The following is a 27521-nucleotide window of genomic DNA, read 5'->3' as shown; positions in this document are numbered from 1 at the left end:
GGATGATCTCTAAGCTCCCTTCCAGCTCTAAATCTTGAGCCTATGAATTAAATAGGAGAGTGGAGAACATGACTATAACTAGGAGGAGGACTTCTGCTTGCCTGAGAATGAATATGAAAGAAAGAATAGACTGAGAAGCTACATCCAGAACACTCATTTGGTGGTTGGGAGTGGAGAGACAGAGACAGAGACAGAGACACAGAGAGAGACAGAGACAGAGAGAGACAGAGACAGAGAGACAGAAAGGACATGGGCAGTCTGGAGTAGATGATTACATTATTCTCTCCTGGGGCCATGGGGCAGCTACATGCTGAGTTATTCCTCCTAAAATATAGTCCCCAGTAATTTAAATGTGGTCTAACCCAAAGTAGGAGGCAATAGATGCTCTTCATTGCTTTGGACATTAAGCTTTTATGAACTAAACCTTAGCTCATCTTCACTGTTAGGTTGCTCATCCACATTATCAACTAATACTGAACTTATCAAGTAAGGGAACACTGTCTTGAGAAACTAAACTGATAGATGTTTGTTCAGATATATGGGGTACTTTTATTTATTGGTCTTTATCTCATCCTGGTGTATTATTTTTAAATCTTTTTCCTTAAGAATTAGTGCTGCTAAAATAACTATATGGACGTGTATACATATATTGTATTTAACTTATACTTTAACTATTTACCTGCCATCTGGGGGAAGGGGTGGGGGGAAGGAGGGGAAAAGTTGGAACAGAAGGTTTTGCAATTATCAATGATGAAAAGTTACCCATGCATATATCTTGTACATAAAAAGCTATAATAAAAAAAGGAAAGAAAAGAAAGTGACAGAAAAAAAAAAGAATTAGTGCAGCTAGGGGAGCTAGGTGGAGCAGTGGAGAGAGCATGAGCCCTGGAGTCAGGAGGACCTGAGTTCAATCTTACCTCAATCTTACACTTTCTAGATATGTGACCCTAACCAAGTTTCTTAACCCTGATTGCCTCAAAAAAAAAAAAAAAGATGTACTCTTATTGTTTGGAGCCTTGAGCATCCCACTATGGCGACAGCAGAAGGAGAATGGGAAAGGTAATTAGGGATCAGATGTGATTTTCATGTGCAGTCAGTCTTTGAATCCAAGGAACCAAATAAATTCAGAGACCATGAAGGCCGGGGCTTCAGGCTGAGTTTTAAGAATCAGGGAAAACCTAAAAAGTAGCAAATGGCAGTAGACCTGAGGCTGAACACAAAGCTCCTTAACTAGATCTCAAGAGGAGCTGGAATCCCCAAGGAACTGACCCGTTCAGTAAGCCCTGCAGCCCAGCACTAAAGCCTACAGAGTGGCCCATAAACCTGGCTAGCCCAGCCCTGCCCAGCCAATCTGGGGTCTGACCTTATCGACATTGTCATCAGATGCCAGGGAGCTGTGGACTTGGGCATTTCTGTGCTTTTGTCTGCTTCCGTTTTCCTGTAGTTAAAGAATTACAGAATGTCACAGCTAGAAGAGGTCTGAGATATTAGCTAATCTATTTTACAGATGAGGAAACTGAGGCCCCAAGAAGGGAAGTAACTGATTACTAGTCATGTTTTTTTTTTTTTCCCTATTGAATTCCCCCTTAGGAGAGAAAGTTGGGATAGCTACAAGTGCAGATGCCAATTCTTTCCTAAGGGTGAGAGTGGGTGGAGACCTCTAAAACTAGAACTGAGAGAATCTTACTTCACTGAGAATTATCGGTGACATACGACAAGCACTCCCTAAATCTCTTTCCTTCTTTCTCCTAAAGTTTTGTGCCTTATCATCCACCCTCTCCTCCTCTTCCTTCTGAAAACAGATGGAAAGTTATTCCTATTACCAGTTAAAATCAAGAATCTTTCTACCTTCCCCCTCGATCTGATGAGTCATTGTGGAGCCGTGGAAAGAATCCTGGATTTGGATTCCAATCCTGGTTCACTTTGTGATCCTGGACAAATCATTTCACCTCTCCAGACCACAGGTGCCTCTTTAGTAAAATGAGGAGGCTGTGCTCTCTATTGTCCTGTGATTTCACTTCTTCCAGACTTCTGAAGGATTTGCTCCAGCACTTGTTCCCCTCCCCACTGTTTCCTTCTCATCAATCTGCCAATGTGCTCCGATCTCCTCAATCCTTCCCATCTAGCATGCTATAACCCCTCTCCACCTGCTCCTAAACTTGAGAAAGTTGCCTTTATTTCAGTACTATTCACTCTCTCATCCAAACCTTTGCAAGTCTAGCTTTCATTCTCAGCACTCTACTGATACTCGGTTCTTTCTGCAAAGTCACCAAATCCTAACGCCTCTTTTTCAGCTTTCATCTTCCTTGGCGCCTCCTCATCCTTTGACACTATTGCCCACCCCTTCTGATGTGTAGTTTCTCCTTCCCTGGATTTAGAGATACCCTATTCACCTGATTCTCAAGCTGCCTCTCTAACTGCTCCTTCCCTCTCACAGGACTCTCATTTGCTGATTCCTCATCTTCCTGACTCCTTACAGACAGCATTTCCCAAAGGTCTATGTGCAGCTCTGAGCTGAAGATTCCTGATTATTATAATAACTTTGTCTTGACAATCTCACCCCACCCCCACAGCTTCACTTCCCCCAACTCTATATTTCCAGTCAATCTCTTCTATGTTCTAGACCTAAATTTCCCATGGTCCACAGGATATTCCCACACTGATGCCCCATTGCCATCTCTAACTCAACTTACCCCAAAGTTCATTATCTTTCCCCGTAAACTGTCTTCTCCCTCTGGCACTGCACCCTCCACTGAGCTTTTCATATTTGACCTTTAAATTAGCTTGAAATCTCCTGTCTTCCTTATCACTTACTTCCAGTTAGTTAACAATGTCTATCAATTCCATCTCCAATACATCTGACCCTTCCTCCTTTTTCCTCACCCACTTTCCTGAAAATGAGAGTAATCTTTTTTAAAAGATTAACTGTCTCAGTTTTTTCTTTCCTAAAAATTATTCTTCAAACTGCTGCCAAACATAGATGAAGTCATGTCACTCCTCTGCTCAAAAATCATACGTGGCTCCCTAGTGCCTCCCAAGTATACTTTATTTTCCTTTGCCTGGCATTCAAGGTTCTGTTCCATCTGACACCATCCTGTCTTTCTAGCCTTCTCTTCTATTATTCTGGGTGTACCCACTGTACCTGCCCAACATGCCTTTGCTCATATTCATTTTGCTCGGAATGCTTTCTTTACCAGTCTAATTCTTATTTGTTCTTTAACGCACAATTCAAATGAATCTCCTTTGCGTTCCCTAGCCAGTAACAATCTCCCTCCTCCAAGTTCACATGGCATTTTGTTTTGTACCTTCCTGAAAAATCAAAGTGTGTACCATATTGTATTCTACTATGTGCCCATGTCATCCTCCCAAAAGACTGTGGTCTCTCCAAGAGCACAATTAAATTCTTTTCTCTACCTTATATCCTTTCCAGTACCCAGGCCAGTGCTTTGCACACTTTTGGTCCTTAATACATATTTGTTGAATGAACGAACAAAAAAACTGATGGAGTCTTCAGCCCCAGTGTGCAAGGCCCTGGTTAACAAGGCCCTGTGATGGACCCTACCTAAGGGCACTGAATGGTTGAAGGATGCCCAGGGAGGTCAGTGTATCACTTAAGAAGTTGACCTTTCAAAGGGAGCCCCAAAGCAGGTAGAGAGAGAGAAGGAGGGAGAATGTCTTTAAGTCAGAATCCCCCTACACCTTGCTAGACAGTTCCAGTTCCTCCAGCTTACAGCAGGTCCCTGCACCTACTGCTACCCCTTCACCTGGTTTAAGACATCAGGAAGACCGTATTCACACCACCTGGCTTGGCCAACCTTCCACTCTGCTACCCATCAGTTCATTTTCCATTCCCTAGAACCACAGGCGTGATGAGCCCTGTATATCATATGTACTAAGGGGGCTGGGGGGAGACAGGGTAGACTCTGGGCACAAAAGTGGGGAGAACCTTTCCATCTCTGGACTTAGAGAACAAAAGGAAGCCAGGTGGCTAGAGTGGGAGAGAAGTAAGAACAGGATTTAGCTAGAAAAAGAAAACTTGGATCAGAAAGAGAAGAGCCTTGAGAAACACAAGCTTTCTTGCAGTACAAAGAATGCAAGAAAATAATCTTAAAGTGGGGGTTGCAAAAGGAATGTGGAATGAGGCAGGGCTGGCTCCACCTCAGGGAAGGGCACTGGCTTCGAAAGCTGTCTTCATCTTCACCTCTCACCCCCACTTCCCGAAATAGGAATGTCTGGTCTCAAAATATGGACTAGGAAAAAAAAAAAAAACAAACCACACAGTACTCAAGAATCATGGTACCTGCCTCCTAATCCTGGATCTGCCACTAACATCCGGCATAATCCCTGGCAAATTATGTTCTCTCTCAGGGTCTCAGTTCCTTTATCTGTAAAATGAGCATGCTGGATTAAAGGAGTTTTAAATTAGCATGCTGGATTAAAGGATAACCTTATTGACCTAACCTTTTAGGATTCTGTAGCCATGAGAACGTTTTGAAGAGTAACAAGTGCATAGGGTGCTTAATAAATGTTTACTGATTAATGGATGGATAGATTAGGAGGAACCAGAAAGGACCTGGAAAGGTCACAGGGGAACATAGACCTAGATCTCGGAGGAACCTCAAAGGTCTAATCTCTAATTTTATAGCTTGAAGTCACAAGGTAATAAATGATAGCAAGGATCTAAATTTGAAGTTAGTGACCTCCAGTTTGTATTCTTTCTAAGCCCCCACCTTTTCTTTCCAGCAAAATCTTATAGCATTCACTATTTCCTGTTGATCTCCCCATCCAAACAGTAATCAGAAATGACCTTGGTTAGCTTCTGATTATCTGATCTGCTGAGATAAGATCCACTGGGATGGAATGATCACCTGAGAGAGAATTGTTGGAAAAGGTAATAAATCACCTGGATGCTTGATAGGTCTGGAATCCCCATTCCTCTCTGACTTATCTGCTCACCTCTTTCTAGTTCTGTTTTCCCTTCTTGTTTCTTCTCCTCTACTTCATCCAGTTCCTTCTCTTTCCCTTCTTGTCACCCATTCCCCTATCTCCTTTCCTTCCTTCCTCCCCATGTCTCTCTTCCTCATCAGTTCTTTTTTCTTCTCCATGACTCATAACACCCTTTATTTGCTTTAAACCTGATTTTTACCTCAGTGTTTGCTGTTTCTTGATTATGAAACTCTTCATTCTGGGCTTCTTTCCCTTCTCCTGAGCTCCTTGACACATTCTAAGAACTATGATTTATGGTTGGATGGCATAAACCTTTGGGTGTGGAAGCCCTCTAAACTTAGCCAAAATAACTAGGATAGGATGATTGGAATTTTACCCCAAGGTGCTGAAATTAAATGACATTAGCAATTCTCCTGGAGCAATTTTTAGAAACTGAGCTTAGTCAGAATAATTAGTTAGAATTTGAAACTTCTGATTGGCATGTTTCCTTCCCAGACAGCCCTTCCCCAGGTGAGCTTTTTCCTGACCTGACTCCATCTTGCTTCCCTCACCTGCCAGTGGGGGTAATAGCTATGAAGATGATCCAGCACCTCCAGGTTATCTGAAACACATTTCATCCCCTTTGGCCCATTTATAGAAATGTTCTGTCTCTGTCTATAAAGTTTAAATCTGATTGGGGTGGAATCATAGATTTAGACCTATGGGTATTAGACTCCCTCCTTTGACAAATAAGGAAACTGAGGCACCAAGTGACTTGCTCAGCTAGTAAGTGCTTGAGATGAGATTGGAACAGGTCTTTTGAATCCAGGGCGGACCGTTACTCTATGCTGTACATCCATCCCTCTCTTACAGGAGCAGCCAATGAAGAATATTCTCTTTTTGCCTTCATACAACTTGCTGCTGTAAGAAGAGAACTGGATGAGCAAGAGGCTCTGCAGAGATCCATATGGAGACCCCAAACACTCTCCCTCACTTGTCCATTGGGGCAGAGTCATGTTCCCTCCTTGAAGCCTTCTCAATTTGATCTCTCCACAGGTTCCTCTTCCCTCTCCAGTCTGCTCTCACCTCTCAGTTAAATTCTCTACCAGGGATACTATCTACTCACCTCCCCTGGATAATAAGCTTTTACACTGATAACAAAGCTAGAAGATACCTTAAGGGCTTCTCTCTTACTTTATAGACCCAGAGAAGTAAAGTTACTTAACAGAGGTCACACAAGCAGGAAGAATAAGCTTTGAACTCAGGTCTTCTTAGTCAAAATGCAGCACTCCTTTCACCATACCAGTCTCCTGGGAGATGAAGAACATTAGACTAAAGAATTTGTCAGGAGCTATAGAGGATTTTTAAAATTACCTTCCTTGATTGCAAAATGGAAGAAGTTGGGTTAGATCATTTGCCTGGGGGTAGATATACATTTTCATCTGAAAAAGATCTGGGAGGTTTAGCTCATTAAAAGCACAGTATAAGTTTGGAACACAAGGTTTTGCAGAGGTGAATGCTGAAAACGAAAAATCTTTGCACATATTTGGAAAAATAAAATACTATTGAAAAAATCAACATATGAGTCATTTAATGTTAATAGGGCAGCCCAAAAAAAGTTATTGTATTATTAGGGGGCATTAAGGGGGACTAGAGTTGAGAACTGTGCTTGGCTATACTTTGGACAGGTTACTCTCTTCAGTACTGGATGCTGTATTTTAGTAAGGACATCATTGATAAGCTAAGAATTTCCAGAGGACATTAACCAGGAAATATGCCATCTGAGGATCACCTGAAGAAATGGGGAGGAGGGTGTTTATGACAGAGAAGGGAAGGCTTTTCCAAGGCAGGACGTAGCTGTGCTCAAGGCCGTCGTGCAGAAGAGAAAGAATAGACCTGTTCTGCTTGGTACCAGAGGGCTGAACTGGGATCACTGGGTGGGCAACCCCCTCAGCAGAGGTCTTCAAATGAAGATCAGACTTGCTGAGGCCCCTAGGGATGGTTTTTTTTTTTTTTTTGGTGGGGGGTGTTTAGACTAGATGGCTCTGAGGTTCTTTCCAACTCTGAGACTCTAGGATTCAGTGATGTTTCCTCCCTTTCCTGCCATGACATCCAGCTCTGGTTTAGGAAGCGGATCCAAAGGCCTTGGAGGGTAAGATACCTGACCAGAGCTTACAGACTTCATCCTATCTGCTGCTTAAACACTTGGGGTTTCCAGGTTCCTTTGCTCCCCACTGTGCTTCCCCTGAACGTTCAGCCATACCTTCAGGCTGGGTACCAAGAGAGTGCAGGAAGTCCTTTGTCCTGAGGGTAAGGCATGGGCCGAAATCACAAGACTTAGGAGCAGACACAGAAGCCGGCTGGGCTCGACTCAGATCAGGCTTCCATCAGGTTAGTAAATGTTTATTAAACCTGGCCCTGAGCTAGGAGCTTGTGGAGGATGCTGAGAAGTACAAGACACAGTCCCTGCCCTCAAGGAGCTTCCATTCTTTCCAGGAGGAAAAGACCCTCACAAAAGAAACAGTTAAGTAACAATACAGTCAGGTTACAAAGGCCAAAATGACAAGGCTGCTGATGTTCAGGGGAGAACTGCGTGGAAGGGAACATTCTGAGAAGACTTCATGGAAGAAATGGCATTTCAGTTAGCCCCTGAGGGCCACCTTTCCTTTCCTCCCCAGATCTTCAATATCTTTCTACACAGATTTGGACAAGTAAAAAAGGGGTGGGGGGGCATTCCCAACAAAAGGAGTGCTGAACAAGGTTTTGCAGGCTGGACCCGGCATGGCAAACTCAGGAGACCAGTCTGGCAGGGGTGGGCAATGTGAATTTGGAAAGGTAAATGGGGACCCTGAGGCACAAGAGATTGAGAAATTTGGACAGCATAGGGCCCTTCAGAATTTAAATTTATGATCCTATAATTTGACCTCTAGGTCCTGGGGGACAAGGGCAGGCAATGGAAAGAATGACACATTATCACTGAGTATAGAGTGCATTGTATATAGGTTGTACAAAATGGATAGGTGGGGGGTGGGGGTGGGGGGACCAGGACCAGGACTGGAGTGAGCTGAGGAAGGAATCAATAAGTGACACAGTTAGAAGTATTCCACAGGAGCCCTTGGCAGTTTCATGTGTATTTTAATCATCTCTCCTTTGCTCTATGCAAATGTAAATTGAAAATATTAATTACTGTGACCTGGAAGTTGATCTATTTTTCCACTCAAAAATAAGAAGCCTCATGAGGGCAGGCAGTATAAATTTCTTTATAGTTTATTCCTACAGTGTACGTGTTTGTTGGTGGTAATGGGATCATGGTAGGGAGATTCAGAGCCAGGGACTGGACTCCAGAACTGAAAATCGTCATCTGGGAAAGACGCTGTCCAACGGATCGTGATTCATCTTGGGATTCAGGAAAGAGCTTGGCTGATGCTCACAGGGAAAAATTAAAATCAGTATTGGAGGCAACAAATGGAAATCTAACTAGAGGGGATTTAGTCTCCAAAACGTCCTGGGTCAATGAATGTTATCACTACTCATTATCTTATATCTAAAGATAAAACAGAAGGTAACTTTAGCCCTGTTGTGTCAAGTTGTGGAAAAGCACTTTTCTACCTCTGTGCCTTTTTAAAATGGGGTCAAATATGGGATCTGGGGACTTACTCTCTGTGTGACTTTGGACAAGGAGAAAGGGGATAAAGGGGTGGGACCAAGTTCTTTTCTAGCACCAACTATTGATCCTTTAAAGCCTAACTGAAATGCCATCCTCTCCAGCGCGCCTTCTCTGATCGTCTGGGTCAGGGAAGACCTCCCTCTTGTTTCTCCTTGTTCCAGTACCTATGCAATCCAATAACTGAATAATAGCATATATTAGTTATGTGTCCGTATCTTGTCCCCTACTAGACAAAAGTTCCATGAGGCACAAACAGCCCCAGTCCTCTGAAAACAAATTGTTCACTAAATGGATGAATTAGTCAATGAAAAGGGAAGAGGGGGTTGGTGGGGAACCGGGGCTTTGAGTCCTGACTCAGTCTCTGTGTACACCTGGGCAACTTCTTCTTTTTCTTCCTTCCTTCCTTTCTTTCTTTCTTGCCATTGCTTCTTAAATGGGATCAGTGCTACTTGGGTTTATCTTCTTATAGAAAGATCAAATGAGGGACGCGGATTCTGCAAGTGCGACCCGCACAAAGTGCACTAATGGTTACTATGACTGCGCTGTGCACCTGTGAATCACCTGCCTCCATTTCTGGAAGGAGCAAGGCTAGCCCTCCCCGGGGCTGACTGAGGGGGGAGCTGGGCTCCCGAGGGACAACGCTGCGTCCCACGGGTGCTGGCAGTGAGCCCAGGGAGCCTTCTCCAGAAGGCCTGAGTGGGTTTTCCATGCTTGGGCACTGGGGTGTACACGGCACGGAGGGGAGGCTGGCGCTCAAACTGACGCTAAGGTTTAGGGCCTGAAAGGCTGGGATCGTCCCAAACCTGCCAGGCTTTCCCAGGGCTGACAAGGTGCAAACTCTGGCTGGCGTCCAAAGCCCCGACCTGGCCATCCCCCAGCTGTGGGATGCTCTCCACCTCCCGGCTTCCTCTAAGTCCTAGACAAAAGCCCTCCTACAAGCAGCCCATTCCATCCCCCTTAGTTCTAGCCATCTGTCGGTCATTTCCATTCATCCTGCACCTGACAAATAGCACACAGCTGCTCACGCACCGTCTCCCATGAGCCTCCGAGCGCCTCGGGAGCAGGGCCGGGCTTTTACCTTTCTGCATCCCCAGGGCTTAGCACGAGGCCTGGAACACACCAGGCACTTAAGAAATGCTTGGAGGTTGACTGCAGCTCCAGCCTAGTCTCCCACTAAGGCCCATTTCCTTCCTCACACCTGGCCATGGGGTGTCAAGTAGAAAGCTCAGTGGTCTTGGAACCTTGCTGGGATCGTCTTGGGTTCATGTTCTAGTTCTGACACTTGGGTGAAGCTTGGGGGTGCACTGTATTAGCTATGAGCTTTTGGAGTCAGGAAGACACGAGTTCAACTTTGGCCTCAGACACTGAATAGCTGCGTGACCTGGAGGCCAGTCACTTAAGCCTCAGTTTCCTCATCTGTAAAAGGGGTTAATACCAGCACCTACCTCCCAGGGTTATTGCAGAATCAAAGGAGATCATGGGAACGGACTTAGCCCAGTGGCTTTAGATAAATGTTAGCTATTGTCACCTATTTGCTGGATAACTCTCGAGTCATTCTTTTAACCTTCCTGAACCTAATTTCTTTATCTATACAAATGGGGACACTACACCATGTTATCTGTATTTGTAAGAAAAAGTGCTTTAGAACTAGAATATTAGAGAAAGATGAGTTATTATTACCCCAGTCCTTTGTCCTACTTCATCTGTATTTCTAAGAAAAAGGGCTTTATAACCCTAGAATATTAGACAAGGTGTTCTTACTCCAGTCCTTTATCCCACCTTATCTGTATTTCTAAGAAAAAGTGCTTTAGAACTAGAACATTAGGGAAAGGTGAGTTATTATTCCTCCAGTCCTTTACTCAGGTTACCTCTCTAAGTCCAACACAGCCTCTTTTATTGGTTACCACTTCCTACCTCCTTCCAGTTTCCCCACAAACATCGCACTCCGTTCCTCCCTCCCACCGTTAGGCTTCGGGCCCTGACATGCCCGTGCCTCTCCTCAAGCCCCTGGAACTCGGCCTTCCCCATCTCTCTCTCTCGCCTCCCCAGCCCTACTGCAGGGGTTCCCCGGAGGTGACCGGCCTTCCGTCTCCCCCTCCCTCCCAGCCTAGTGTTCTCCAGCACTCACCACCCCCCCAACTACCCCAGGTGTGTGAGCCTGACGAGAAGCGGTCAAGGGCAGCTTCATGGAGACCAATGACAGGGGGTTTCCATGAGTCCAATGGAGACCAATGAGGAGATTGGAGTGTCAATGGTGGGGTTTGAGATGAGCAGAGTGGAAGCCCAGGGATGGAAGTGGGGAACGCAGAAGGGAGGGACGTGCGGGGGCTGGGTCCCAGGGGAGGGGGTGCTACTGGAGGGTGGTTCCAACGTGAGTTCCAGCCTGTGGCCGCTGGGCTCTCTGAGCAGGTATGTCCGACTCCTCCCCTCTCCTGGTCTGGGTGCGAGGTGCTAGTGGTGGTATCGGGCAGGGTGCTTACGTACACACAGCTGACCCTGTCTGGGGGGTCTCAGATGTGAGCGCAGGCCGGGCTCTCCTCCCCGGGTGCTGGGTCCCTTACCAGGGCCTGGGTGCTACCCCCCCTTCCTCCGAAATTCCCTCGGGAAGCCTGTCCTTAGTCCCAGCTCTTGCTTCTCGGAGGCCGGAGACACCCCCAGCTTTCTCTCCCTTCCCTGTTTCTCAGCCCCCAACTCTGCCCCTTCCCATGGCTTTGAGAGCCCAGCTCAGAGCCCAGAAAAGGGGGACTCCTGGCTCCCAGAGAAGGGAGACTCCCGGCTCTCAGAAAAGGGGGACTCCTGGCTCCCAGAGAAGGGGACTCCTGGCTCCCAGAGAAGGGGGGCTCCCGGCTCTCAGAGAAGGGGGATTCCTGGCGCCCAGAGAAGGGGACTCCCGGCTCCCAGAGAAGGGGGGCTCCCGGCTCCCAGAGAAGGGGGGCTCCTCGCTCCGGCCAGTTTTCAGATTCCATTTTCGGGTCTGGGCTCCAGTCCCCAGCTCTGCTCTCCCTCTTGCTCATCGCTACGCTCCCTTCCAATTCTGCCCAGCCACTAGACCCACTGACTTCTCTTGGCTTTGAATCAACCCTAAGATTTATCTTCAGCTACTCTGTAGCTAAGGGAAGCCGCGGGACCCTCCTAGCTGGGTTGAGGGCTTGGACCCTGTGGAAGCAGGAGCATGAGGATGGATGGGTGAATGAATGGCTTTCTTCTGCCTCCTCCTCAGGCAGCCGGCCCACCCCCACCTCCCACCCCCAGGCCGGTGAATGAAGACTGAGGCAGCAGGACTAGCAAGGAACCTCCTTTACTGGGGGCAGGTGGGGCCGCGGGGACCACCACCTTCTGTACAGTCTGTTTAGTGTTCTGCCCACAGCACTGCGGACTCCTCCTGACCGGAGGCCAAGGCAGGAGCCCCATGGTTAGTAGAGCATGCAGTCCCAGCCAGTGGCTTGGGAGGGAACAGGAGGAGAAACGATAAAAAGCCCGAGACCCAGGCAGGCTGGGCGGAGCTGCTCTCAGGAAGGAGTGTGGACCGGGGGGGTGGTCTCGGCTCTGAGGGGACAGGAAATCAATGGAACATGAGATGGTTGCAGGGGGAGCTCAGCAGCCTGGAGCCGTATTTTCGGGGCCCGGACAGAGACCCTAGCAGAGCACTCCAAGCCCTCAAGTCAATGGCAGCGCCGGCTCCAGGCCAAAGGGGACTGCTCCAGGGGGCCGGCACTGCGTGGGGGGGGAAGGCCAGGGTTGGAGATGCTGCCACGGGCAACAGCTGGAAGGTTTGGGCCAAGGGATAAGGCCGGGTCTGAGTCCTCAGGGTGTCCCCCAGGGTCACAGGGCTGCAGGCTCCACGGGAGGGAAGAGGGGCCACTGGATCACACTACAACAGAGGCAGACACAGAATGGGGTGAAATGAGAGGGGTGGGTGGGGACAGCATGAGAGCACAGATGACATGGCACGATGGCTCTGGGGTCTCCTAGTCCCTTCCTGTCCCAAAATGCTAAGCCAGGCGGGGTCCCTCCTGCTCTGTTCTACGCCGAACCCAGCTGAGACCCGCAGGGCAGCCATGGGCAGGAGAGCTTCTTTCCTTACATTTCTCCTGATATTTCCTGAAATGACACAGCTTCTCCATCCCCTTGTTCAAGAACCTTAGCATAAAGGGCAGGGGAATAAGATCTGAGGAAGGAGGCAAAGGGGAACAGACAAGGCCCAGGAAAGATGGTGGCAGGAGGAAGGGGAGGTCAGAGCGCAAGGAAAGCAAGACGGGGGGAAAGAAGGGGGGCGTCCTGGGGAAGATGGAGGGGGGAAGCAGAGGCTAAGACCAGAGAAGGTGTGTGTGTAGGAAGTGGGAAGCAGGGGAAGGAGTATAAAGCCCAGGGAAAGGAGAAGAAAAAGTTAAGCTGTGGAGTTGGAGAAAGTAACCAGGAAAGGGGGAGAAAGAGAACGGGTCTGCAGGAGGTTGGGAAGAGAGAAGAGCAAGGCCTGGGGAAATGACAGGGTGGAATGTGGGGGCACCCTGGTGGGGGCTGTGGAAGCAGGGCAGCAGTCCCAGGCCTGGTAGTCAGGACAGCCTTAGAAAATCTAGCGTGAGAGGGCAGGTGCACTTAGGGAGACTAGAATGACAAGCTTCTCCTTCCTTCTCTCTGTCCTCAGCCCGGGTTCCTTACTCCCACCCACCCTGGTTCCAGCAGCAGAGCTATCAGTCCCAGGGCACGAAGGGGGACAGGCAGGGAGAGGAGGGTGTTACCTGGGTGGGATGGCCCAGTAGAGGAGCCTCCCGTGAGCCTAGGCCTGGCCCTGGTGGGTTGATGTTGGAGCCCCAGTTCTCATCTTCCCATAGGGAAGGGACTTCTCTGGGAAGGCTGGAGAGAGACAGCTGACACAGAAGGAGAACAGGTTATCTCCAAGCCTCCAGGTAGGAGGAGGAGGAGGAGGAGAGAGCAAGTAAAGGGGTGGAGAAGGTTTATCAATCCTTCCTTGAGGGGGGCCCAAAGAGGCCCTTTCCCCCATCCCATCCACAACTGCAGGTCAGCAGCCTTCACCCCTGGCCTAGCATCCAGCTCCCAATCGGCCAGACACTGACCCGAGGCGTTCTCCCTGCTCCATCTGGGGCAGGGCACTTCCCAGACACACCAAGAGGGCCCATGGTCACGACCATCCCCTTTGACTCCTTCCCCACGCACAAGTCCAGCCCCCAAAGGTGGAGCCCACCACAGGGTCGGGGCTAGGGCTGAAAGGCAGGCAGGAGAGCGGGCAGGGAGTCAGTCCAACATGCGCGAGGCTCCTGCCCCATCCTGGCGGTGAAGAGAAGGCTGAAGGCCCCGTGGGGAGGCAGGCTGCCCCTCACCTGACCCGGCGGCAGGGAGGAGGGTCCCGGCAGCAGCTGCAGATGCAGGCCCTGGGGGAGAACCCCCCATGGCCTGAGGCCGGGTGGAGGACATGTTGCTGAGAGAAGTGAAACACGGCCAGGTGGTGGCTTGGCCCAGCTCGCCTCCTGCGGAACGGAGGAGCCCAAGAGGGGAGGAGGGGGCAGGGCTGGGGGCAGCAGGCAGGAGGTGCTGGAAGAGCCGGGGGCCCCAAGTCCGGGGAAGGTGAGAGCTGGCTCGGACCCAAGTCCAAGGCATCAGGCTGTGGTGAAGTGGCTGCCAGCACAGATGGTCAGGAGAGTCTCAGCGTGGGTGGCAAGGCGGGCAGAGAGACGGCCCCCTCAGCTCCCCTCGATGTACAAACTCTCGGAACAGCAAATATATATTAATATATTAGTCTAGTCTTTTTGGTTAAACTTTAGGCACCGCTTTGGAAGAAGAGTCTTTTTTTAAAATTAAAAAAAAAAACAAAAAAAAAACAACAACAAAAAGTAAACCCAGGGCACTTAGCTGGCAGATGGATCACATGCAGAGTAAGAGGGGGCAGGGGAGGGAGCAGAGGGAGAAGGGCGGGGCCGGGGCAGTTACGCCACAGCAGGCTGTGGCCCCCCCAGCACTGCCCACTCCTCTCCTGCCTCCCCCCCGCAGCTCCCACTCAGGCTGCCCCAATTCGAGGAGAGCTGGGCTGCCTCAGAGGCTTCATGAGGCCCCAAAGCATATCGGCGGCCGTAGCCCGATGAAGAGTAGGAGGAGGAAGAGAAGGTCATGGAGAAGCCAGAGCCGGTGGCGTCAAAGCTTCCCCGCCGAGAGCCGGCACGGGAGCCAGTGCGCGATCCCGCGCGGGAGCCCGAAGTGGAACCGGAGCCACTCACGCTGTAAGGGCTGTAGTACCCTTTGCTGGACTGGGAGGAGGCTTCCAGCAGCCTCAGGCCCGTGCCCTCCTCTGTCATGCTGCGGTCCATGGCGTCCTTGTAGGAGATCTTGAGCTTGGTCTTGGGGCAGGTGAGGTACTTGGAGTAGGTGTTGACATCCCGCAGCTTCTGGGCGGTCCGGGCGTCGATGGTTCCCTTCTGCAGGGCCTCGTCCAGGGACACCCGGGCCGGCGTGTCGGGCTCGATCAGGCCCCCGGTCAGGTACTGCACCTCCAGGAAGCGCTGCCCGGCCTCGTAGTACAGCCAGCCCTTCTTGAGGGCCTGCGCCGCGGACATCTTCGTCTTGGTTCGCGGGTCCTCGAAACCGTAGAACGCCTTCTGGGCCAAGTTGATCCTGTCCACCATGATCTTGTCCACCAGCCCCTTGTTGACGGCATCGGTGACAGGGAACTTCTCCCCGGTGTGGGGGTCGATGATGCCCCCGGTGCAGGCCTGGGCCTCCAGCAGGCGCTGCCCGGTGATGTTGTCCACCAGGTTCCGGTGCATGGCCTCGGTGATGGACACCTTCTCCAGGGTGTCCGTGTCCAGGATGCCGGCCACCGGCCCCGTCTCCTCAGTGGGGTCGGACCAGGAAGCGAGCTGAGTCCTGGAGACGGCCGGGCTGATGGGGTAGGAGGAGGAGGAGCCCACCGAGGATGACCTCGAGCGGAAGCCGCTCATGTTGCCCGAGAGCATGTCGGCGAATTCGGTGATGGAGAGCGTGCCGGCGCGGTACTGGTCGAGGGCCGACTGGTCGATGAGGCTCTTGGAGATGGCGTCGTCGATGTCGTACTGCCGGCCGGAGCGGCGGTCGATGATCATGGACTTGACCACGCCGTCGGAGGAGGAGATGGTGATCTCCTCCCACTCGCACTCCTGCTCCGAGAGCTCCAGGTAGGTCTGGTGGTCGATGAGCCCCTTGCGGTAGGCCTCGTACACAGACATCTCCTTGCCCGTCTCGGGGTCCACGATCACCACCCGCCGCTTCCGGACGGAAGACTTGGAGGAGGTCTTCCTCTCCCGCTTCTTCTCCTTCAGGGGCAGCAGGCAGAGGCCGGTCTCCGGGTCCGTGATGCACCTCTCCATCAGCTGCAGGTAGGTGAGGTTCTCCTCCGTGTTGGGGTCGAAGAAGCCCTTGGTGTCATCCGAGGGGTCCGTGAGGATCTCGTTCATCTCCTCGTCGAAGAGCCCCCGCTTGTACGCCATTTCCACGGGCAGTCGGTGGCTCTCCTCCGGGTCGATGATGCCCCCGGTGGCGATCTGGGCCTCCAGCAGGCGGATGCCGTGGTCCTTCAGGATCAGGCCCTTCTTCATGGCCTGGAAGAGGGAGATGAGCTTCCCGGAGTAGGGGTCCTTGTAGCCGATCACAGCGCGCTCGGCCGAGATGAGCTTGTCCTTGAACTCGGGGCCCACGATGCCCATGCGGACGGCCTCCTCCACCGTGAGCTTGAGCCCCTTGATGGGGTCGATGACGTAGCCCGTGGCGGCCTGGGCCTCGAGCAGCTCGAAGGCGGTGCCGGGGCGGATGATGCCCTTCTTCATGGCCTGGTAGACCGAGAGCCGCTCCTTCGTGGAGTCCACGAAGACGCCGGCGATGCAGCTGGTGCCCTCCAAGTACTTCTTCAGGTTCTTGGAGACCTCCTCGATGGAGGTGAGCCCCTCCTGCAGCTGGAGGGCGGTCGCCTCGTCCATGACCCGGGAGCGGACCAGCTCCTCCACGGTGATCTGCTTGCGCAGGCCGCGGAAGGTCAGCTTGCGGGTGTCGGAGAGGGGCAGGAGCAGCTGCCCGCTGTTCTCGTCGCGGCGGCAGCGTTTCAGCAGCTGCGTGTAGCTCAGCTTCTCCTCGGTGGACGGGTCCACGTAGCTCCGGACCTCGCTGGGCTCCGACAGCTGGTCGTGCGTGTCTTTGTTCAGGTAGCCTCGCTGGTAGGCGATCTCCAGCGGCAGGTGGAAGCCCAGGCGGGGGTCGATGATGCCCCCCGTGGCCAGCTGCGCGTCCAGGAGCCTCAGGGCCTCCTCGGAGGAGATGAGGTCCTTCTTCATGGCCTGGAAGAGGGAGATGGTCTGCTCGGTGTAGGGGTCCCGGTAGCCGGTCACCGCTCGCTCTGCCGAAAGCAGCCGGTCGTGGATCTCGGGGCCCACCAGCCCTTTCCTCACGGCCTCGTCCACGGTGAGCCGCTCGTTCTTGACGGGGTCGATCATGAAGCCCGTGGCCGCCTGCGCCTCGAGCAGGGTGCGGGCGACCTCGGTGCTGATGAGCCCCTTCTTCAGGGCCTGGTAGATGGTCAGCTTCTGCTTGGAGGCGGGCAGGTAGATGCCGGCCACGCAGCCGCTCCCGTACAGGTAGCGCCAGGCGGTCTCCGCCTCCAGGACCTCCCGGATGGTCTTGGTCCCCTCCCGCACGAGGTTGTACGTCTCCAGGGAAATGATGCGCGCCTCGTAGAGGTCCTCGGCGGTGATCCGGCGCCGCACGTAATCATAGGAGTGGAGGTTCTGCTGGCGGATGATCTCGGTCTTCTCGATGATCTCGATGATGATGATGATCATGCGCTCCTTGGTGACCTTGCCCGCGCGGAAGTCCTCCATCAGCCGCGCGCGCTGCTCCTCGGGGATCATGTCGGACTGCATCACCTCCCACAGGGACATGGAGGTGCTGCCCTGGCTGCCGCCGGGGATGTCGATCTGCGTCTCCTCGAAGGCCCTGCGGGTCTCCTCCTCCGTGTACACCTGCGTGGTCTCCACCACCTCCGGCTTCTCGGGCTTCTTCAGGGACAGCAGGTAGAGGCCGGTCTCGGGGTCCTCCACGCAGCGCTGCTTCAGCTGCAGGTAGGTCAGGTTCTCCTGCGTGTTGGGGTCGAAGAAGCCCTTGGTGTCGTCGGAGGGGTCGGACAGCGTCCGGTTCATCTCCTCGTCCAGGTAGCCGCGCTTGTAGGCGACCTCCACGGGCACGCGGTGGCTGTGCACGGGGTCGATGATGCCGCCCGTGGCGACCTGGGCCTCCAGCAGGCGCACGCCGTGCTCCCTGAGAATCAGGCCCTTCTTCATGGCCTCGAAGAGGGAGATGGTGTTGCCCGAGTAGGGGTCCTTGTAGCCGGTGACGGCCTTCTCGGCGGACAGCAGCTTCTCGTGCAGCTCCGGCCCCACCACGCCGGCTTTCACCGCCTCGTTGACGTAGAGACGCTGGTTCTTTATGGGGTCGATCACGAAGCCCGTGGCGGCCTGGGCCTCGAGCAGCTCGAAGGCGGTGCCGGGGCGGATGATGCCCTTCTTCATGGCCTGGTAGACCGAGAGCCGCTCCTTCGTGGAGTCCACGAAGACGCCGGCGATGCAGCTGGTGCCCTCCAAGTACTTCTTCAGGTTCTTGGAGACCTCCTCGATGGAGGTGAGCCCCTCCTGCAGCTGGAGGGCGGTCGCCTCGTCCATGACCCGGGAGCGGACCAGCTCCTCCACGGTGATCTGCTTGCGCAGGCCGCGGAAGGTCAGCTTGCGGGTGTCGGAGAGGGGCAGGAGCAGCTGCCCGCTGTTCTCGTCGCGGCGGCAGCGTTTCAGCAGCTGCGTGTAGCTCAGCTTCTCCTCGGTGGACGGGTCCACGTAGCTCCGGACCTCGCTGGGCTCCGACAGCTGGTCGTGCGTGTCTTTGTTCAGGTAGCCTCGCTGGTAGGCGATCTCCAGCGGCAGGTGGAAGCCCAGGCGGGGGTCGATGATGCCCCCCGTGGCCAGCTGCGCGTCCAGGAGCCTCAGGGCCTCCTCGGAGGAGATGAGGTCCTTCTTCATGGCCTGGAAGAGGGAGATGGTCTGCTCGGTGTAGGGGTCCCGGTAGCCGGTCACCGCTCGCTCTGCCGAAAGCAGCCGGTCGTGGATCTCGGGGCCCACCAGTCCTTTCCTCACGGCCTCGTCCACGGTGAGCCGCTCGTTCTTGACGGGGTCGATCATGAAGCCCGTGGCCGCCTGCGCCTCGAGCAGGGTGCGGGCGACCTCGGCGCTGATGAGCCCCTTCTTCAGGGCCTGGTAGATGGTCAGCTTCTGCTTGGAGGCGGGCAGGTAGATGCCGGCCACGCAGCCGCTCCCGTACAGGTAGCGCCAGGCGGTCTCCGCCTCCAGGACCTCCCGGATGGTCTTGGTCCCCTCCCGCACGAGGTTGTAAGTCTCCAGGGAAATGATGCGCGCCTCGTAGAGGTCCTCGGCGGTGATCCGGCGCCGCACGTAATCGTAGGAGTGGAGGTTCTGCTGGCGGATGATCTCGGTCTTCTCGATGATCTCGATGATGATGATGATCATGCGCTCCTTGGTGACCTTGCCCGCGCGGAAGTCCTCCATCAGCCGCGCGCGCTGCTCCTCGGGGATCATGTCGGACTGCATCACCTCCCACAGGGACATGGAGGTGCTGCCCTGGCTGCCGCCGGGGATGTCGATCTGCGTCTCCTCGAAGGCCCTGCGGGTCTCCTCCTCCGTGTACACCTGCGTGGTCTCCACCACCTCCGGCTTCTCGGGCTTCTTCAGGGACAGCAGGTAGAGGCCGGTCTCAGGGTCCTCCACGCAGCGCTGCTTCAGCTGCAGGTAGGTCAGGTTCTCCTGCGTGTTGGGGTCGAAGAAGCCCTTGGTGTCGTCGGAGGGGTCGGACAGCGTCCGGTTCATCTCCTCGTCCAGGTAGCCGCGCTTGTAGGCGACCTCCACGGGCACGCGGTGGCTGTGCACGGGGTCAATGATGCCGCCCGTGGCGACCTGGGCCTCCAGCAGGCGCACGCCGTGCTCCCTGAGAATCAGGCCCTTCTTCATGGCCTCGAAGAGGGAGATGGTGTTGCCCGAGTAGGGGTCCTTGTAGCCGGTGACGGCCTTCTCGGCGGACAGCAGCTTCTCGTGCAGCTCCGGCCCCACCACGCCGGCTTTCACCGCCTCGTTGACGTAGAGACGCTGGTTCTTTATGGGGTCGATCACGAAGCCCGTGGCGGCCTGGGCCTCCAGGAGAACGACGGCCGTGCTGGGCCGCAGCAAGTTCCTCCTCATGGCCTGGTAGATGGTCAGCTTCTCTTTGGTCTCCTCCACGTAGATGCCCGCAATGCAGTCGGTGCCCTGCAGGAACCTCTTCACCGAGTCCGTCTCAGAGATGTCCTTCACCGACTTCTTGCCGTCCTTCAGCTGGTCAAACTGGGCCCTGCTGATGACCCTGGACTCGAGGAGCTCGCTGGCCGCCACGGGTGTGCGCAGGCCGCTGAAGGTGAGCTTCTCCTGCCTCTTGGTCTCCGTCTCCTCGATGATGGTGATCATGATCTTGATGATCTTCTCAATGGTGACTTTGCCCGTCTTGTACTGACGGACCAGCTCCCGCCTCTGCTCCTCGGTGAAGTACTCGGAGTGGATCAGCTCCCAGATGGTGACGGTCCTGCCCTTGAAGCTGCCGACGGGGACCTCGACCGTGGCCTTCTCAAAGGACTCCTTGGCCTGGAGGTCGGTGTAGATCTCCTCCTGCTGAGCGCGGATGGCCTTCTCCGAGAGCGGCAGGAGCAGCAGGCCGCTCTTCTTGTCCTTCCGGCACTTCTTCTGCAGCTGGCTGTAGGTGAGGTTTTCTTGGGTGTTGGGGTCGTAGAAGGCCTTGGCGCTGTCCTTGGGAGTGGACAGGGCCTTGTTCATCTCCTCATCCAAATAGCCCCGCTCGTAGGCGACCTCGAGGGGCACGCGGTGGCTCTTGCCCGGATCGATGATGCCCCCGGTGGAGAGCTGGGCGTCCAGCAGGCGCAGGCCGTGGTCGCTGGGGATGAGCCCCTTCTTCAGGGCCTGGAACAGGGAGACGACCTGCCCGGTGTAGGGGTCCTTATAGCCAGTCACGGCCTTCTCTGCAGAGAGTAACTTCTCGTGCAGCTCGGGGCCCACCAGGCCGGACTTCACGGCCTCATCCACCGACAGCCTGGCGTTCTTGAGAGGGTCGATGATGTGCCCGGTGCCGGCCTGGGCCTCCAGGAGCGAGAGGGCCACCTCGGGCTTCAGCAGGTTCTTCTTCAGGGCCTCGTAGGCGCTCAGCTTCTGCCCGCTCTCCTCCACCCACACCCCGGCGATGGCGTTGGCGCCGCGCAGGTACTTCCTCACAGACTCCACCTCGGCCACCTCCTGCACCGTCCTCTTGCCCTGGCTCAGCTGGTGGAAGAGCTCCTGGTCGATGACCCTGCTCTCCATCAGCTCGGCGGCCGGCACGGGCGCGCGGAGGCCCTCGAAGCACAGCTGGCTCTTCTTCTCGTGCTCCTCCACCACGGTGATGACGATCTTGATGATCTTCTCCACGGTGATCTTGCCCGTCCTGTACTGCCGGAGCAGGTCCCGCCGCTGCTCCTCCGTGAAGTACTCCGAGTTGATGATCTCCCAGATGGTGACCGTCTTCCCGCGGAACCTGCCGAAGGGGGCAGACACGGTGGCCTTCTCGAACACGTCTCTGGCTTCGTTGTCGGTGTAGACCAGCTCCCCGCCCTTGGCGGCTGCGTCCGTGAGGGGCAGGAGGCGGAGGCCGGTGTCCGGGTCGGTGACGCAGCGCTCCAGCAGCTGCAGGTAGGTCAGGTTCTCGTGCGTGTTGGGGTCGAAGAAGCCCTTGGTGTCGTCGGAGGGGTCGGACAGGATCTTGCTCATCTCCTCGTCCAGGTAGCCGCGCTGGTAGGCGACCTCCACGGGCACGCGGTGGCTGTGCACGGGGTCGATGACGCCGCCCGTGGCGATCTGGGCCTCCAGCAGGCGCACGCCGTGGTCCTTGACGATGAGGTCCTTCTGCATGGCCTGGAAGAGGGAGATCTTGTCCCCGGTGTAGGGGTCCTTGTAGCCGGTGACGGCCCTCTCGGCGGACAGCAGCTTGTTGTGCAGCTCGGGCCCGACCACGCTCTCCTTTACGGCCTCGTTGACGGACAGCCTCTTGTTCCTGACGGGGTCGATGATGAAGCCGGAGGCGGCCTGGGCCTCCAGCAGGATGAGGGCGGTCCCCGGGCTCAGCAGCTGCTTCTTCATGGCCTTGTAGATGCTCACCTTCTCATTGGTTGGCTTGAGCAGCAGCCCGGCAATGCTGCTCCCGCCCTGCAGGTACCTCCTGACGTCCTCCCTCTGCGACAGCTCGCCCACCGACACCGCGCCCTCCGCCAGCTTGTCCAGCTGCTCGCGGCTCAGGACGCCGGCTTCCTCCAGCCTCTTGGCCGGGACCTTCTGCCGCAGGCCCTCGAACGCGAACTCGGGCTCCCCGTTCTGGGCCAGCCCGTCCACCGCGTCGCGCCCGTTGGGCAGTGCCTTGGTCGGGGCCACCCTCTCTTCCGTCTGGATCATGACGGCCCGGGTCTGGGCCAGGGCCGCCCGGTGCTCCTCCTCCAGCCTCTCCAGCTTCTCGCGCAGTTTCTGGTTCTCCTCGGCCAGGAGCTTCTCCTGCTGCTGCCGCCGCTGCTCCAGCTGCTGCAGCTCCTCCTGCTTCCGCCGGACGCTGTCCTCGGCCTCCTTCTGCCTCCTCTTGGCCTCGTCCATGCTGGAGAGGAGCCGCTGCTTCTCCTGCTCCATCTGCTTCTGCTGGCGCTCCTGCTCGGCCCTCAGGCTCTGCGCCTTGCCCACCTCCTCCTGGAACAGCTTCTCCAGCTTGGCCTTCTCCTCCTCGATGAACCGCTCCCTCTGCAGCAGGCTGTCCTTCTCGGTGAGGAAGGTCTGCTGCAGCACCTGCGTCTCGTGCAGCAGCTGCTCCTTCTGGGCCATCTGCATCTGCAAGGGTGGGACAAGAGAGCTCTCAGGTCAGACCGCCGCTCCCACCCCGGGGCGCGGGCAGGGGGGCTGCAGCATTAGTGGCCCGCGAGCGTTAGAAAGGAGTCTCCTCCTAAAGCGCGCCACGAGGGGGGCGCCTGGTCAGGCAGCAGACACATTTCGTGGGGAAAGTGCAGGCGACCGGACGCTCGGCCAGCTGTCCCACCGCGGGGCGGTCACCTCGCAGGGCCTTTAAGGGCCGAGCTGTGCTAAGCAGTAACTACGCACGGTGGGGGACAGCTCGGGGGGACGGATGGCCGTGCCCACAGGCTAAATGAGAGACACTCACCCTGCTGGACATGAAATGTTCCTGTGTGGTCAGACAGGGAGGGGGGAAGGGAAGTGGGGGGAGGGATGAATTAAAATAAAAGCCAAAAAAGGGTCAGTCTGAGACTTCTCTTGGGAAACATTTCCCTCGGGGAAACCCAAGGCCTCGCCCTCAGCCTGCTGAGGGGTCGCCGGCGGGACCTTAACCCCAGAAGAAAGGAGAGAAGCAAAGATACCTCTTCCGACTTGTGCTGGAGCATCTCTGCCTCACGCTTCAGCTTCTCCTTCTCCCTCTCCAGCTCGGCGATGGCCTCCTTCAGCTTGTCGGCGTCCTTGTCGCTCTGCTGCCTCTGGATCTCCAGCGTGTGGACCAGCGTCATCTTCTCCCTGGTGGCCAGCTCGGTGCGGTGGAGCTTCTCGCCGATCTCCTCGGCCTGCTTCTTGAACCTGCGGGCGTCCTCTTCGGCCTTGGCCTGCGCCAGGCTCATCTCGGTCACGTGCAGCTTCAGCCTCTCGGCCTCGGCGCTCATCTCCAGCTGGCGGCGGCGCTCGGCCTCCAGGGTCTTCTGGAAGCCCTCGGTCTCCTGCGCGAGGCGCTGCTCCATCTGATCCTTGTCCTCCTGCAGCTTCTTGGCGTGTTCCTGGGCCAGGTCCTTCTGCTTCTGCAGCATCTCGGCCTCGGCCTTGAGCCTCGTGGCCTCCTGCACGGCCTGCATCTTCTCCTTGAGCATCTTCTCGGCCAGGGCGCGCTGCTGGGCCAGGTCCTCCTCGGCCAGCTTGCGGAGCCGCGCGGCCTCCTGGGCCTCCACGCTCAGGCGGGCGGCCTCTTCGGCCACCTGCTTCATCTTCTCCGCCTCCTCCACCAGGAACTTCTGGGTGTTGTCTTTGTCCTTGAGGATCAGCATCTTGTTCTCCTCCTCGATGCGGGCCTTCAGCTTCACCAGCTCCTCCATCTGGATCTTCACCTTGAAGAGCTCCTCCTCCACCTGGCTCTTCTGCCTCATGGCGTCGGTGACCTCCTCCTTCAGGCGCTGCAGCTCCTCGTCCAGGATGTCCTTCTGGTGGTCGGTCTCCTCCAGCTGGAGCTTCACCTTGGTCAGCTCCTGCTCCACCTGCGCCTTCTGCCGCAAGGTCTGCTCGGCGAACTTCTTGTGCTTCTCCATCTCCGCGTCGGCGGCCTGCTTCTGCCGCAGCGCCGCCTGCTCCGCCTGGGCGCGCTTGGCGGCCTCCAGCTCCGCCTCCTTGCGCAGCTTCTCGGCGGCGGCCTGGGCCTGGGCCTGGGCCTGCGCCTGCTCCTCGGCCTGCTGCTTCAGGCGCTCGGCCTCCTCCACCTGCTGGCGCGACAGCGCGGCCTCGTGCTCGGCGCGGCGCCGCGCCTCCTCGGCCTCCTCGGCGGCGCGCTTGGCCTTCTCGGCCTCCTCCCGCAGCCTGTCGAGCGCGCTCTGCTCCTGCCGGCGGCTCTGCAGCAGCTCCTGCTCCTTCTGCTGCACGGCGAACACGTGGGCCTTCTCCTCGGCCTGCAGCCGCTTCTGGGCGGCCTCCTCGGCCAGCTGGATCTGCCGCTCGGACTCCCTCTCGGCCAGCTCCTTCTGGCGCTTGGCCTCCTCCACCTTGGCCCTGAGGCGCTCCACCTCCTCCAGCGCGGCCTTCCTCTGCCGGGCGGCCTCCTGCTCGGCCGCCAGGCTCTTCCTGACCTTGTCCTCGGCCTCGCGGCGCCGCTGCTCCTCCTCCAGCGCCAGCTGCCGCTGCTTCTCGGCCTCGCGCTCGGCCTGCTCCTTGCTCCTCTGGATCTCCTCGGCGCTGCTCTTGATGCGCCCCAGCTCCAGCTCCAGGTCCGTCTTGCCGGCCGAGGCCTTCTCGAAGCTGACCTTGAGGACGCGGATCTCCTCCTCGATGAGGCGCCGCTGCTTGAGCGTGTCGTCCACCAGCCCCTTCTGGCGCTCCAGCTCGCTCTCGGAGGACTTCTTGAGCAGCGCGATCTTCTCCTCGATGTCGGCCTTGTGCTGGGCGGCCTGCTCCTCCAGCAGGCGCCGCTGGTAGGCCTCGTCCTCGGCCAGCCGCCGCAGGCGCTCGTTCTCCGCCTCCTTCTCCTTCAGCGCGATCTCCGCCTCCGTCTTGAGCCTGGTGGCCTCGCTGATGGCGGCCAGCTTCTCCTTGAGGATGCGCTCGGCCTCGGCCCGCTGGCGCGCCACGTCCTCCTCGGCCAGCTGCCGCTGCCGCTTGGCCTCCTCGGACAGGGCGCGCAGCCGCGCGGCCTCCTCCGCCAGCTCGCGGAACTTGCCGGCCTCGGCCTCCAGCCGCTGCTTGGACTTCTCGCTGGTGGAGCGCGACTCCTCCTCGGCCTTGGCCTTGCTCTCCAGCAGGACCTCCATCTCGGCCCGCACCTTGGCCAGCTCCTCCTCCACCTCCTTGCGCTTCTGGATGGCCTCGCTCACCTCGTTCTTGAGGCGGAAGAGCTCCTCCTCCAGGAGCAGCCGCTGCTGCTCGCCGTTCTCCGTCTCGGCCTTGAGCCGGATCAGCTCCTGCTCGGCGGAGAGCTTCTGCTGCGCCGTGCCCTCGGCCAGCTTGCGCTGCTTCTCCAGCTCCTGCTCGGCCAGCTCCTTCTGGCGCAGCGCCGACTCCTCGGCCTTGCTCCTCTTGCGCGCCTCGCGCTCGGCGTCCTCCTTCTGCTTCTCGGCCTCCTCCTGGGCCAGGGCCTTCTGGTGGGCGACCTCCTCGGCCTGCAGCCGCATGCGCAGGGCGTCGTTGGCCTTGGCCCGCCACTTCTCCAGCTCGCGCTCGGCCTCCTCGCGGAAGCGCTCGGCCTCGGCCTGCTGCTTCTTGAGCCGCTCGGCCTCCTCCTGCAGGTGGGCCACGGTGATGTGCTCCTGCTTCAGGCTCAGCTCCAGCTGGGCCGTCTTCTCGGCGAAGGACATGCGCTTGCTCTGGAGCTCCACCTCGGCGCTGCGCTGGGCCGTCTCCAGGGCCACCTGCACCTGCCGCTCCTTCTCGGCCTCGGCCTGCCTCATGCGGCGCTCGGCCTCCTCGGCCTGCAGCCGCAGCTCCTCCAGGGCCTGCAGCGCGCGCTGCTTCTCCCGCGCGGCCTCCTCCTCGGCCTGCACCTTCAGCCGCAGCTCCTCCTCGGCCCGCCGCTTCTTCTGGCTCTCCTCCTTGACCTGGCGCCGCAGGCGCTCGGCCTCCTCCTGGGCCTGCTTCTTCTGCAGCTCGGCCTCCTCGGCGCGGGCCCGCAGGGCCTGCAGCTCGGCCTCGGCCCCGCTCTTCTGCCGCTGCGAGGCCTCCAGCTGCAGGCGCACCACGCGGATCTCCTCCTCGATGCGCACGCGGTTGCGCTCGGCCTCCTCCACCTGCTGGGCCTTGGCCTGGATCTCCAGGTCCGAGTTCTGCCGCAGCTGCTGCAGCTCCTGCTGGATGTTGAGCTTCTGGTGCTCGGCGTCCACGGCGACCACCTCCCGCCGGGCCACCTCCTCCTGCATGCGCCGCTGCAGCTCCTGCGCCTCGCGCTCCGCCTGGGCCTTGGCCTGGGCGTGGGCCTCGGCCAGCTGCCGCTGCTTCTCCAGCTGGGCCTCCACCTCCGCCAGCCGCTGCCTCTCCTCCGCCTTCAGCTTCTCCGCCGCCCTCTGGGAGGGAGGGGGCAGGGCAGCGGGGGGGGGGGGGAAGGGAAAGAACCACAAAGAAACCAAAGTGAACGACAGCAGGCACACCCGCCGCTCCTGGAGCAAACCAAACGGGGGCGGGGGCAGACACGGGGGAGGCGGGCGGGCAGACCGAGGCCGGCCGGGCCACACGAGGGGGACACAGCACTGCGACAGTCACTTAGTACAGCGGGCGGTGGGAGGGGGCGGGATGGATGGGGGGGTGCGGACTGGGGAGTGACAGGACAGGACTTTCCATCACCAGAGAAAACGACCCACAGATGGAACATGCAGCGAGCGGGGCAGACGGGGGCGGCGCGAGGGCAGCCTGCGCCCCCTCTCCATGCGCTCGGCCGGCGGGGGCCGGGGCTGCCTTCCTCCCGCCGCGGGACAGACAGGGACGGACACAAAGCAAAGCACCAACACCGCGTGTGAGAGCGTGTGCGTGTGTGTGTCTGTGCCGTCCTGGGGACTCCCCTCTCTCCCCCGCCCCCGAGCTCTGTTTGGAAAGTGGGGCTGTGTCCCCGCCCAGGGTCCGCCTTCCTTCCCCGGTTCAGGGCAAGGTGGGACGGCGAGCGGGAGGGGCACGGGCGCCCCTGCAGGTCCCGAGTGAGACGGTGACCGAGGCGGGGGGTCGTGTGAGGTGTGCTGATGGATGGTACCGGGGGGAGGGGGAGGGGGCACTGGGGGCCCCCCGGGGAGACACCGAGGGGAGGAATCATGCGTCCAGGGCAGTACCTGCTGCAGAAAGGCCAGAGTCCTCCTGGGTTTTTACCCTCCATTAGATCCCAAACAACACAAACATTCCCCCAGACAAAGCTGCCAAGCGGCGAATCCAAGAGCAAAACCCAAGAGTTAGAGAGAAGGGAGCACACGGGGGAGGGAGGAAGAGGAAGAGGGAGGGGGGGCTGAAAAAGAAGAGACAGGGGAGAGACCCCACAAGCTCCGGCAGGGCGGGGGCCTAGGGAGCACCACGGCTGGGAGGAGGGAGAGATGGCGGGAAGGCAGCAT

The 27521-nt window shown here is 57.0% G+C and overlaps 2 protein-coding genes across 27 annotated transcripts in view; both read right to left on the bottom strand.

Moving 5' to 3' along the window:
• LOC127544632 (microtubule-actin cross-linking factor 1, isoforms 6/7-like) overlaps positions 1 to 11784 on the bottom strand; it is a 103078-nt gene extending 91294 nt beyond the window's left edge. Inside the window, exon 1 of the mRNA XM_051971373.1 lies at positions 1364 to 11784. The gene's annotated coding sequence lies outside the window, so the exon portion shown is untranslated. The remainder of the gene's footprint in view (positions 1 to 1363) is intronic.
• Positions 11785 to 11875: 91 nt separating this feature from the next.
• The window catches only part of PLEC (plectin), a 113928-nt gene continuing 98282 nt past the window's right edge, over positions 11876 to 27521 (bottom strand). For 15 of the 26 annotated variants that reach the window (XM_051971349.1, XM_051971350.1, XM_051971352.1 and 12 more), the window contains 3 exons: positions 23115 to 26495; positions 13333 to 22572; positions 11876 to 12464 (listed from right to left, as the gene is read on the bottom strand). In XM_051971349.1, the coding sequence (XP_051827309.1) occupies positions 14536 to 22572; positions 23115 to 26495 (11418 nt within the window). In that variant the 3' untranslated portion in view covers positions 11876 to 12464; positions 13333 to 14535. The remainder of the gene's footprint in view (positions 12465 to 13332; positions 22573 to 23114; positions 26496 to 27521) is intronic. The other 11 variants (XM_051971364.1, XM_051971365.1, XM_051971361.1 and 8 more) reach the window with 3 other exon arrangements.

Source organism: Antechinus flavipes, chromosome 1, assembly GCF_016432865.1.
Source record: "Antechinus flavipes isolate AdamAnt ecotype Samford, QLD, Australia chromosome 1, AdamAnt_v2, whole genome shotgun sequence".
Classification (NCBI taxonomy): domain Eukaryota; kingdom Metazoa; phylum Chordata; class Mammalia; order Dasyuromorphia; family Dasyuridae; genus Antechinus; species Antechinus flavipes.
This window is presented reverse-complemented; position numbering and strand designations above follow the sequence as displayed.